At 40.8% G+C, this 12,975-nt stretch overlaps 2 protein-coding genes across 5 annotated transcripts in view; one reads left to right on the forward strand and one right to left on the reverse strand.

Annotated features, from left to right (window-relative positions):
* The window catches only part of setdb2 (SET domain bifurcated histone lysine methyltransferase 2), a 6,822-nt gene extending 2,211 nt beyond the window's left edge, over positions 1–4,611 (reverse strand). The window contains exons 1-10 of one of the 3 annotated variants that reach the window (XM_087836659.1): positions 4,190–4,611; positions 3,480–3,593; positions 3,302–3,406; positions 3,045–3,223; positions 1,955–2,233; positions 1,535–1,863; positions 1,235–1,404; positions 917–1,161; positions 529–577; positions 299–453 (exon numbers count right to left, since the gene is read on the reverse strand). In XM_087836659.1, coding sequence (XP_087692785.1) covers positions 299–453; positions 529–577; positions 917–1,161; positions 1,235–1,404; positions 1,535–1,863; positions 1,955–2,233; positions 3,045–3,223; positions 3,302–3,406; positions 3,480–3,593; positions 4,190–4,226 — 1,662 coding nt within the window. In that variant the 5' untranslated portion in view covers positions 4,227–4,611. Of the gene's footprint in view, positions 1–298; positions 454–528; positions 578–916; positions 1,162–1,234; positions 1,405–1,534; positions 1,864–1,954; positions 2,234–3,044; positions 3,227–3,301; positions 3,407–3,479; positions 3,594–4,189 lie in introns of all 3 variants that reach the window. The other 2 variants (XM_087836660.1, XM_087836658.1) reach the window with 2 other exon arrangements.
* Positions 4,612–6,183: 1,572 nt separating this feature from the next.
* Positions 6,184–12,679, forward strand: LOC102795495 (uncharacterized). Of its 2 annotated transcripts, none has more exons than XM_087836098.1 (9): positions 6,184–6,425; positions 7,695–7,908; positions 9,822–9,944; positions 10,042–10,274; positions 10,354–10,491; positions 10,569–10,756; positions 11,272–11,351; positions 11,454–11,537; positions 12,201–12,679. In XM_087836098.1, exons 2-9 carry the CDS (start codon positions 7,722–7,724, stop codon positions 12,344–12,346), a joined length of 1,179 nt encoding a protein of 392 aa, XP_087692224.1. In that variant the 5' UTR covers positions 6,184–6,425; positions 7,695–7,721; the 3' UTR covers positions 12,347–12,679. The 2 variants fall into 2 exon arrangements, with proteins under 2 accessions (XP_087692224.1, XP_006800432.3); XM_006800369.3 differs by lacking the exon at positions 6,184–6,425 and adding an exon at positions 6,435–6,528.
* Positions 12,680–12,975: the final 296 nt, after the last annotated feature.

Raw genomic sequence — 12,975 nt, forward strand, 5'->3', positions numbered from 1 at the left:
TAAGGTGCCCCGGATTATAAGGCAGACTGTGGATTTTTGAGAAAATGGAATGATTTTAAGTGCACGTCATAGTGCGGAAATTAAGGAATATGTGCAGAAATATTAATGACATGTCTAAAGAACATAAATTAAATAATATTTAAAAACACTGTGTATATATATATATCTGTCACACATGTATAACAATAAGTAACATGAAACCCTGATTATAAATAATATCAATTAAATGAGAAGAGTAAATAATGTGTGTCCTGATCGGTTGATCGATGGCTAAATGTTCCCGATCAGCTGGACTCACGTTGATGAAGCGGCTCACGTTTCCCTCCTTGCTTGCGTCCACAAAACAAACTTCGTCCACCTTCGCTGCTCTCTTTAAACTCATGCTCGCCTTTGTACCATTCACACCAGCGCTCTCCGACATTGATGCCACCTTCTCGTCTTGCTCTTGATCACCTGACACACAGTAGCCAATTGTTTACCAGCTGTGTTAATGTATCATTTGTGTGTTTTGTGTGAGTCATTACTGACCTGATGAAGGAGATGTGGGCTGCAGACCTCCAACCAGCACCGCCTGAATCTGACAGAAGAAAATAGAAGCCTTTTACTTTGAACTAAAGATCACGAAGGCACAAAAATACATTATTTTAATCAAATAATTAGAGGAAATATTCAAAGGAATGCAGGACACACAAAGGATTTAAAATAAACAATAATTCTTTTAAAAACAGGTCACAAAATATTCAAAGGAAAAAATAAAAATATGTAAATTGAAAACCTGTAATCTCCATACAAATACAAATGAAAAAGATTTACAATATAATAAAATGTGTATAGAAATATTGGAAATATAATATGTAAAAAAATAATTCTGAAAATAAAATAAAACTTTACAGTAAAGTAAACAAGCCTAACAAACCTCTTCTTGGTCTGTGGTGCTGGAGCCGCTGTCGGAGGGTCTCTGAATCACAGGGACATGCAAAAGAGGTGAAGTAGGCGGAGACGTAGGCGGGGGCGTTTCCAGCACATTGCGTCGGCCCTCCAGCACAGGTGGGGCCAGCCACTCCGTGACGACCTCCACCTCATCGTCAGACGGCAGGTCGGACCTTGTCAACTTTGGCGGCGGTGGTTCGGTGGGATTCGGGACCCTCTGCAGCACCACACCTGGACACGGATGAGAGGACGAGTTTACAGACCGTGGCTTGGACGGAGCCACTGAACGCTGAGCCACACTCACCTGCGTAAATGCACACAAAGGTCCCACGGTCCAGGTCGTCACGGCATCGCACCCCCCAGCCACGGTTCTCAGTCTGGAAGACCTGGAGTCGGACTCTGATGCCTCTCTGGACGAGACGGTTCTGGCAGCGAGATCGGTCACAGCCGCACCACGGGCCACACTCAAAGAGCCTGAAGATTGATCACCATGGTAAGACTTTGTCAGCAAATCAGTGAATCAGTTAATGATCAATACTTCCACTGGGAAACCTAAAGCTCCTGCTTTAGCTCCTTTTGAAAAACCTCTACTTGTTCACCTCACCCTGATGGGTTGGCCTGTAACAGCCTGTGATGGCGATAGTGGCGCTCTCCAGAAGTCAAGGCCACGCAGGCGCAGCGCTTTGCATCACTGCAGCCATCTGTGCAGTCACAGCAGGCCTTGAACAGCTTTGGGCCGCGGCTCAGGAAGCAGCCATGTGGCCATCGGTCCTTCCTGTAGCGGAATTCAGCAGGCCGGGAGCCACCGTCCCCGACGCACAGCTCCACTGGTATTGGCTCCGCCCCTCGGCTCAGATCCTGTTCAGGCTGCCGAAGGCCCCCTGGCGAAGGAGGGTCCAACCGCACGGAGGGGTTAAAGGTGAAGAAGTCAACCTGCAGGACGAAAACTGACCCAGTTTAAAGGCCTGAAGGAGGAATATACAGAGAGACACTGAACACAGCAAAAAAAAAATCATCTGTTGACCTGCAGGATGTCATAACTCTCTGTAGCCTCCAAAAAAAGCATTACGTTGTCATGGTTACGGAGGCTCAGCCCACATGGTGCCTTGTAGATGACGTCCCAGTTTCCTACGTCTTCCTGCTCCTGGTCCCCGTGGTCCCAAAGCACGCCCTCTTTGGCGGGTGAAATCAGTGGCATGGCGGTCAGCCTCTTGAAGCCGCAGAGCAACGGGATCTTCAGCGGGTTCTGGCCCCAGAATAGCGGCATGGACTGAGTCATGCTGGGCAAACAAGGCAAGCAGGACTGTAAAGCGAAAAACAGCTCACGTTATCAGGATTTTAAATATTCAAATATTCAGGAATTTTTAAAAAAGCCTTTGGCTACAAACTGTAAATGATCACCATTAAATTAAATGCCCCCAGTCTGGTATAGGGACTGACTATGACAGTTTCAAGGTCATGAATTAGACACTGGACATTATCAAGTTGCTTTAACCTCCTAGGACCTGCCGTCCACATATGTGGACATCACATTTTGGGTTGTTTAGACCAAAATACTACATTTTGCTCAACAAGGGCCTGATATCCACTTACGAGGACATTATACTGCTACTGTTCTATCAAAATTTTAAACAAATATCCTCATATGTGGCTCTCATTTTTCTTAGAAACAAAAATCAGGTAAAAAAAAATATCTGGTAATTCTTTGTTTTTACATTCATCAGGTCCCAATATGCCCAGATATCAAAGAGAAATTAAAAGTTTATTAATTAAAAGAAATTAAGAGTTTGGGTCTTAGGAGGTTAATGCTTCTTCTCAGGATAAAAGCCCCAAGTTACTTACAGGAACGTATAAGGATGCTCTAAAGTTCTGAAGTATATCAGATTTCTAAATTTAAAAAAAACTATTCGATAGATTTGAGATAATTACAAGGATCAGGTTTTCAACATATTCAAGATTCTGGGTAGAAACTAAAAGGGATCAACGTGTTTTCAGGCTGTTAGATTATCAAGATTCAGAATAAAAGCACCATATAAATTAAAGGAACTTTTTGAGATCAAATTAGGCAAAATAAATTCTCGGGCTGATTCTGAATGACATCAATGTGTGTTTACCTTGGAGCAGGTGTGGAGGTGGTACTGCAGCTGGACAGGCACGAGGGGAGGCAGCAGCTCCTCTCTGCCAGCAGGAGACGCTGTTGGACTGGATAACCCATTAAAAGGAGGCAAGAAGGATGAAGAGGAGGAGCAAGAGGATGAAGGGCTGTGTTGGAGGATGTCAGCTGGCAGCAGCTCTTCTGGGGAGGAATAAACACTCAGCAATAGTCGGACTCAAACACAACAGCGAAGCCTTGAGATTTACCGGGGTTTACCTGAGCCAATGACCACCTGAACCACCGAGCTGTCCTGGTCCTGGAGGGAGGCCAAGGAGGAGGAGCAGTCCAGATGCTCTAGCAGCTTGAAGGCCTGGACATACTCTGAGAGAAGACAGAGAGTAAAGATCAGGATAGGAAGATTGCCAGATCGCTCGCATCAGACATGGATCAGAACCTTTGTCTGTGGTTCCACTCCTCTTCAGAACTGCCTTCAGGTGCTCCAGGTACTTGAAAACCACATCGAAGACCTGATCCACATCCTCATTGTTCCAGAATGCCTTGGCCTTCTCTGGAAAAAATAAATCAGGACAAATGATCGTATCAGACGCATAAAAAATGTGTAAATAAACAATCTGGACCCCCAACTACTGAACCTGGACCAGATTAACTGATAAAATGACCAATAAATGTCTCTGTATGCACATTTAACCTAACTCTCAGCACGTAAAAAAAAAAATCAGAGCAGTTATCCATTACAAAAAAGAAAAAGACAAGAAAACAATCCCCATAACCTGGACCCCTTAAATCTGGACTAGACCCCACAGAGTGTATAAACCTACTAACAAATGGGGGGAAATTATAGTTTAACCTTTTTTCCCCCATGTAACCCACATACGAATGTGTCTAGATTAAATCCAGATAACCCGGGTTTGTTGGATGTGGACTAGGACAGTGTAAACAGACTCCTGCTGATTTGAAACTAGCTTTCAGCCGTTGTATTGTACCTAAACCACACTCTCGCATTTCCTTGTGTGTGTCTAACAGGAAAGCTCTGAGGCTAATGTAGCATTAGCCCGGTTAAACCTGGGTTAGCTGTCTGTGCAGTGCTCTGCACCTCTGAACCCCCGTTATCCACTCCGGTTCCGTTTGTACTTCAATTCTTACCGACATATCCCGGATCTAGCGGCTCCCCCGTTTCCATTGCACATTAGCCTGCTAGCACTAAGCTAACAATAAATAAGCTCGCGAGCTCACCGCTAACTTTTAGGTAACAGGTGACCGCGGGTGCAGACGGACCTGCAGTTTGACCACCAAATAAGTCAAAAGCAGCAGTTCAAATTAAACCCGAACACCAGCCAGCTCCATGTGAACCCAGTAGGTTTATTCATTCATGTAAGCGGCTAGTCCGGTCGTTGCTTTTTGCTAACGACTGTGACTAACAGCAGACAATACATTGAACCTGCTGTTAACACTTCTTAAAGCATTGCAAGAGGTATTTATAGTTCAACAAGACCTACAACCCTGGCATCACGCAGTATAAACACTCCTGTCTTAACCGTTTAAAGTTTTTGAGCTTACGTGCCCCCTATCGGCCACCGTACTAAGACCTCAGGGTTTCAGCTCCCTGTTTTATGTCTGGCAGGAATTTCGAAAGCCCTTATGTAGACGTTATTAAAGTTTAAGGAACAGCAGACAGAAGGTCACTCACATAAAAACACACACAGAGCACATGAATATGTGAATATAACAGCCATTGTTAGCATGTTAGCAGTGGTCCTTGTATACTTACAAAAGTACATGATTTCAGTCACTAAATACTCAGAGTGGTAAAACTAGTTACATTTGCACTGCCGCAAAAGACTCTCATATACCTGCAAAGCAGCAACAGAAGCTCCATTCTACAATTACAATCTACACATAGATCCTACCCATGAACCTGACAATAATCCATGCACAAAATACTAAAACATGCTGTACATCTGCTGTGTAGATCACACCTGCACTGGGACAAAATGCAAACTGAGCTGTTGTATTATTTAAATAAAACAGCTCCCGAAAAGCCCACAAAAATGAAATTTTTCGCTTGTACCAGCTTCCTGACAACCAAACTGCAAGTGCCAGATGTAGCAGGTAAAGAAAAGTTGCAAATCCCTCGCTTGAGCTGATTTTGTTCACACGTTTCTTTTATTTCAGAGTCCCATGCAACCCCAACCTATTGATTCTGGGAAACACACACACACACACACAAACATACAAAACAAAGGGGAAGTGACACAATTGAGTCACGTGAAAGCACCATGGGTGGACCAGAGGTCAGTCCTCTTTCATATATTTTGTATTTTTCCAGTCTTTGCTGACTGCACAAGGCTTTATCTGTTGCCTTTGTAACAGTTTATTACATCCTTGAACATTAAGTTAAAGATGGTCACCCTCATTTAGCAGTTCAAACAATATGTTTAAAACCTGCTTTTTCAGCTTTAGGAATATTGGTAACAGGGTGGCCCCAGTAATAACATATCTTATAAAGTACCTTTCATTCTTGAGGAGAACAGATCTAATTGTTTGATGGTGTATTATTTGTTTTTATTGCATACATTAAAAAAATCAAGCAAGCTGTTTATTTATTTGAAAAAAATTAAGCCCAAATTGTTCTCCAAATGTAGAATGACATAGAAATTAAATATTAAACATATATAAACACTCATGCTGTTATCAGAGACAGACAGCCCTGAATATAACCTGTTAGAATTCAGGAACAGCAGATTTGCAGATGGGAAAATACTTTAAAGCGTTATTTTGGATTAAAAAAAAAAAAAAACAACCCTTTGAGCTATTTCCATCAGATTCGACTGATGAGTTATTTTAGACAATGTCTGTCATTAACAGCCCAGATAAGTGCCAGGAGGTATTTGTAGATGGTTTGTCCTAGGCGTTTTTAAACTTCTGTGTTGGTTCTTCTGATTAAGCCATGATGTGATAGTTCAATAAATCAAATTTTAGGTTTTTACGGGGTTAGTGCTCAGACTACACATTACGTATTTACCGGTCTTTTGCCTTTTTTCTGACTGCCTGCCAGTCTTAATTCAGGGCAGGAGATACGTAGAGCGATTTTTATGTATTGACCTCCACCGGCCTCCGTACGGAGCAAGCGGTTATAAAATGTCAATATAAACAAATCCCAAATCGTCCAAAGGGAAATTTTTATAAAACCCGTCAGTTTTATTTGAGGTGTCAGGATAAACGCAGGCTAATTGGAGCTGTTTTAAAAGAAATCTTTGATTTTTTAAATTGATTTTATATTTGCCGCTGCTGTCCGACACTTCCTGTTCAGTTTTGTAACGATGTGATAACAACTTATGCAAGTTCAGCGTGAGAATCAATTGGAGCAAAGAGCGCAGAGGTGAGCAGCTTCAGTCTTTACTGATCCACTTTAACACAACATCATGTTTAATGCGTTCTGCCTGATTAAAAATAATCCGTGTCTGAGGGTGATGACTCGACAGGTAAGGACAGGTGTATAAAGCTTCATCTGGAAGCTGAGTGTAACGCATTGATGTCAGCTCACACTGAGCAATCACTGGAGGGAGATTAATGGGAAAGAAAACATTTTTTTTTAACAGTTTTTATCCTGAAATGTTCGAGTCTTTGTAAATATTCAGAAAATTATTTATTAATCGTTTATTTAAGAAATCTTTAAATGTAAATTTGAATGAAGGATTGATCCACTAACCACAGCAGCTGTTTTTTTAAACAGAAGTAAATAATCTATTTATTAGTTTACTGTTTAATTATTAGATTTTGTTTAACATTTGGTTTGTTGTTTGGCTTGTTATTATTAGTATTACTGAATTTCTTTTGGCTTCTTTTTGTTGTGCATGTTGAGTTCATGTTGTTTTGTTTACTGTTGTTTTCTCTTGGGGGGATCCACCGGTGTGACTCAGGAGGCCTGTGTTATACAACGACTGGAGTGACTCTCTTAAGAAATTCACCACAAATTGTGCACATATTGAAATGCGAATTTGAAATACTTCTGCTAGTATTTCTTCAAAGTATGCTCTAAATCTGGACTGGTTTTCGTGAGGCACCGAGACAGAGCTGGTTCAGAATCAGCTCCACTTGTTATGTATGAACCAAGAGTTATGGTGTGCTATGCAAGCCATCGCCAGTAGGGGGCACCAGTTATGTGTGTGTGTAACTTCCGTGTTATCTCAATAAAGAAGAAGTCAACATGTAAACAAGCTACCGTGCGTATCAGTCTGACTCCGTATATAAGACCTGTTAGTGTACTGACACCACAGTGGGAACATAACACCACTGAAATCTTCAAACTTGAATAAGGTGTAGAGGATTAAAGACACGAGGAGATGGCACAATTTCTGCTCAGGAATCAAAGCGCAGGACAGTGAACACATACACTTAATCATTATAAACTATTCCTTTGGCTCTGTTTTGCACATTTTGAATTGGAATAATGATGAGATCAGCACCAAAAGTTTTCAAACATCAACAACACTCATTTCAGTCATATTTACTCATTTTTGCTTGAAGAACAATGAAAACAACACATGTAGCTGATTGTTGTTACAGCTGTGTTACAGAAAAACAACATATTCCTGCTTTGTGTCCATAAGATATCTGTACACTGACTGTAAACTCTCCTCACATTAAGGTCACAGGTCATCTCCCCTCAGCCAAGATGTCTGCGATGCGGCGGTCAGTGAGCGAAGCATTCTGGGCAATGTGTGCAGCAGACTCCATGTCTATGCCGGTCCACTGGTACTATGACATCAACGACATCAGGAGGGACTTCGGTGGCTGGATATCAGGCTTCAACTCACCTCCTGAGCGTCACCCATCCAGTATCCTCACCCTCTCCAACACAGGTAAGAAGTCATTGGAGAGGTGCTTTTAACCTGCATTGTTTGTAATGACCAGCAGGGGGAAACTCCTGCAAGAAGTCTAACTCTATACTCTATGAAAAAAAATTGCTGAGTTTACAGTCTGACTGTTGGTTTAAATGTAGAAGTTAAATAAAAGAATATCCTAAAAAGATGTTACATTTATAAATAAAAATGGGTTGCCAGTGAAAATGAATTTAAGGCAGATTTTTTTATTATCCTATTTTTCAATTAGCATGTTTATATTATATAACATAATCTTTATTACACTTAAGTTAATCTAAAAATATGTAGTATAGTAAAAGAAATTTAAAAATATTTTTGGTACATTTTCTATCCAACAACTGGTCCATGTGTTTCTTATCTGACGATATGAATCCGATATAGTTCATTTTATCAACAAAAACAACAATCAACAAAACATTTTTTTAATATCCTGCTGCATTTGTTTTAAAAAACAAAACACTAAAGCTATTCTGTTATATGCACTACAGCCAAAATATTTCATAGTTTCATATTCTCATATTCTAAACAGTACTTAGCAGAAATATTAAACAACCTAACTAATAGGGTTCCAAACTCCCAGCAAAAATAATAGGAAACCACCCCCCCACCCTCTGCCTAATGATGCTTAATCAACGTAATGTACTTTAATTTAATGCACGTGTAAAACAAATGCATAGAAATAAATTATTTTTCTACAATATTTAAATAGTTTCAACATCTTTCTTCAACAGAAAGATGTGCAGACTGCACAGATGGCATCTTCCCAAAGGAAAAGGTACTATAGCTTACCAGGGGTAAATTAGAGTTAATAGTTACTATATACAATAGTGGATTTCTATACATTTTACGTCAGATTAAAACTTTAATTGTAAGATTCAGATAATTATTTATTAAAAGCTAGACATGAGAATAAGAAAGAAAAGTATTTCTTTGCGCCCCCCATTTACCTGTTAATGCCCTACTTGGCAAAACTTTGCTAGACCCGCCCCTGCACAGTTACCAGCTGTCAGCTACGTAAAAAAGGATCCTGGTGTAGAAAGTAAATTCTAACAACAGCTTATCAAGCTTAAACGTGCTGCTGTTGTTTATCCACTGGTTTCCTCTTTCTGGTGCAAAGTGGGCGAACAAACAAACTGGAGAAACGGGACTTGCGACAGAAAAACCGATCAGCTGATCACTGATCAGTTTCATGATTGAAGTAGCAACAGGAGGGAAGAAGAGGCACTCGCTCCATATATCAGTTGTTAAGCTTATCGTGGGAATGCTTTACAAACATTCAGAGATGAACTTACACACTTGCTTTACTCCTCTGGGATAACTTTCTCTGAGATAAAATGCTGATTTGGTAGCGAGGCTCCAAATGCTCAACCAGACCACCGACAGGTCTCACATGCCACAGCCGCTCTATCACGTAACGCATACTGCTCCAACGTGCTAAAGTTATGAGCTGAGTTACGCCATGTCGCAAGTTTTGTGAAGTGCTTTTGTGATAATTAATGGATCGGATTACATTTTTTATTTCTCTCCGATATCCGATCCAGTAATTTAGGTCAGTATCAGACCGATACCGATACGTAATATTAGATCAGTCCATCTCTAGTTTAAACTAAAAAAGCAGAAACCTCCCTCCTACTGATGCTGGCAAAGCATCACTCAGTGTGGGCAAAATACTTTTAAAAGAACTCTGAACCTGAAGATGAGAACTGCTCATCCAAATGAACTCAGATTTGGCACTACACTAACTCAAATCCCTAGAAATACACCTCCCAAATATGAAGAAGATCGGATGAACCGGTGTCGAGACAGACAAACAGAAGAGGCCCAAGGACACAGCCTTGAGGAGCTCCATCCTGATTAATCCTGCTGTTTTTAACCTCTCTGTCATTTTGCAGCCGGCAGTGGTCGCACCAACTGGTCTTCTGGTGCAAAGCGAGCCAATGTGGTCGGCAGCGTCATTCTCCATGATAAGCTGGAGTTGTGGAACTCCTCAAGTGGATCGATCCACTATCACCGAGGTACTGCCGCCCTATACTACAGTTCACTGTTTTTCCTTCGTTTTGTTGTTTGTTTCTATTTTTGTTGTGTCCATGTTCTTTCTCTGTGGTCTTCAAGGTCTTCAGGCAGGTGACAACACACTGAACATCCTCTGCTCCCTTCGAGTGGCTCGGACACTTGTCTCCAGAGGTTTTGTGGACGTCTCTCAGCCGGATGCTCGAGCTGCTGTTCTCTCAGAGTACATCCACTTCCTGACCACACCCGGTTCACACAAGGACACCTACGCTGAATCCTTCCACCGCTCATTCTTTGCTGACTGGCAGGAGAACAAACCGACCTCGCCACATGAAGTAGGACAGAAGCAGTTGATCCCTATGCTGTAACATGCCACATCTGGAGTGTTTCACCAATTTACTTGCTGTTTTCCAGGTTCTGAAGTTTGCAGAGGAATGCTCCGGGATGAAAGCGAGCTCTCGGTTCCCTGACAGCCAGCTGGATGCCATTGGCTGCCTTCCCATGATCCTTCCTTTCATCCTTCTGTCTGCCTCAGCCAATGAGGAGCGAGTCGTAAGCGAACACAAATCAACAACATAAGAAACAGTCTCAGATAGCAACATGTGACCTTTAACCTACTCTGTCCTCAGGTTTCAGCAGCAGTGGAGTTCGTAAAGCTCACCCATCCTCACCCCAACGTGCCCGAGTACGTGACGATCTACAGCCGGGCACTGCACGCGGTACTGGGCGGGGCCAGTGTCCGTGAGCAGGCTGAGCATGCTCTGAGAAGACTGGATGCCTGGGACGCCTGCCAGAGCTTCAGTCGCAAGGCGGCCAAGTGAGATTTTGTAAACATATCTAACACTTCCTTTAGATGTTTCAGAATAAGAGTTGAGTCTAACCACTTGGTACTTTCTTTTGGCCCCTGAAAAACTTTTACTTTGAAGCATCTGAGCAGCATTTGGTTTTTGACATTTTTCTTATTAAAATATTTATTAAAATTTTAGGTTGGCTGCCAGAGACCACTTCCTGTATGCATTTAGAAGTAAAAGTCTTTCAGAATAAACAGGGATTTTAACATTTACTTTAACATTTTTCTGTATTTCAGGATTTGCTAAAATGTTGAGAATTAAGTAATGCTTCCTTTCCAGGCGTTCACATTAAAAGCCTACAACAAGTGTGTTCTTTATGACACTCATAATCACACTTCCTGCAGCTCATTCATAACAAAAGTCCACAGTAAAAAGTCCTTTTTTATTAGCTGTCCAACACTTTTTGCAGACTTCCTTTAGACTAAATGCTTGGTTTGGAAGCAGCATCTGTGTATAAAAGGTTATCCATAATGTTTTTTAGGTTTTCTGTGTCCTCTGAGGAGAGACTGAAGGTCCATCAGAGCGCTGTGAACTACCTTGGTATGGCCTGCTACAACAAAGGTCAGAATCCGACCAATAACCTTTCTTTTACCTCACTGGCTGGTAAAACTTAAGATCATTGTTTTTAAATGCTTGTCTTACCTGCTTGTGTTGCACAAACAGGCGCTCTGTCCAGCCTGTTCTACCTGGCCCACGAGTTTCATGATGACCCCAAAGGAGGAATCCTGGCAAACACCAACTGTGGAGGTAAAATTTAAACATGCTGGTTTGCACTCAGGCTCCTGTTGGTTAAATCTTTGCCCAGGTGTGGCTTATGCGGTCAAACATAAGCCACACAACAAGTGGTTTTTTTATGTATTTCTGTTTTTATATTACTGTGAAACACTTTGTGTTTTTATCCTGTGACGAGTGCTATATAAAAAAAATGATCAGAATATTAATATTAAATAAATTATTCAGAGTCTTTATGTAGGTATGAAACAGCAATGTATTGCACCTTAAAAGAGGATCAAAAACACCACTGCTTCCTGTTTGCAAACTTGATGAGTCCACATTCAAACCTTTTGTTTTTAACAAATTAAAGTCTATAAATATAACAAATCTAAATAAACTGAAAAGTAATTAGTGCAGTATGTGGTTTCTGTGAGTCTTTATATTATTATTATACTACTACTACTACTACTACGTCCACTACGTCCATACAAGCTGTTAACAAAACTCTATCCTTCCATCACACTCAGTGTCAGTCAGACTAACTCAGTAGAAACCTCCTGCTGATAGCTGAGCGATGGGCTAATTTTGACTTTTAATAATTTCATTTTTTAATTTCATGGTCTGCTTGATGACTTGCATGTATGACATCAGTGTTGTGTTTGTTCTTATTTTCGTTTTGTTTGATTCTGACTTCAGGTGAGAACTGTAACCGTGGAGCGGCGCTCGGGGCCCTGCTGGGGGCCGGAGGCGCCCACACAGGAAATTGCATCCCACAGGAGTGGAAGGATGACCTAAGAGATGCTCAGGAATTTATCCCCGACATCCTGAAGGACATTGTTTAAGAAGATTATTGCCCCCTGGAGGAAAGAAGAGGAACAGAAATCGCACAGCACTGTAACTTTAAAAACTCCACCGCTTCCTGTTTACAAACTTGATGATTCCACATTCAAACTTTTTGTTTTTAAAGAATAAACTCTTTATCGCATGTGTTTTATTTTTATGAGGAAAAAAAGAGCAAACTTGAAATGTAGCAATGAATTGTTTACGTTACATATTTATTATTTGCCTTGCCATCATTTCACCTGCAGCCTTTAAATGATCAAATCAAAAATATGTTTTTGCTCACATGGAAAAAAAAACTAAATGATTCAATGAGTGTGATTTTTGATTTAATAAAAGAATGTAATATATGTCCTGGCTTGTATAATAACTCTATGGACCTTTTTAAAATTTTATCCTCAGTAAGAAAAGTAAGTAAATATAATTGATAGTTAACAGTTTTGTTAATTAATATCAGGCTTAGATATGGGTTTATGCTTTAAATCAAGTGTAAAAATAATATCGATGTAAGATGTTCATACTGGAGATATTTGGTAAAATCAAGCATCAGCCTCCAGGCAGACATTCACTGAATGTCCAATTTTACAGCAAAGATAAACACGTTACAAAAATATCTCTTTATAGCTAACTC

Source organism: Neolamprologus brichardi, chromosome 23, assembly GCF_056152115.1.
Source record: "Neolamprologus brichardi isolate AB-2024 chromosome 23, ASM5615211v1, whole genome shotgun sequence".
In the NCBI taxonomy this organism is placed as follows: Eukaryota; Metazoa; Chordata; class Actinopteri; order Cichliformes; family Cichlidae; genus Neolamprologus; species Neolamprologus brichardi.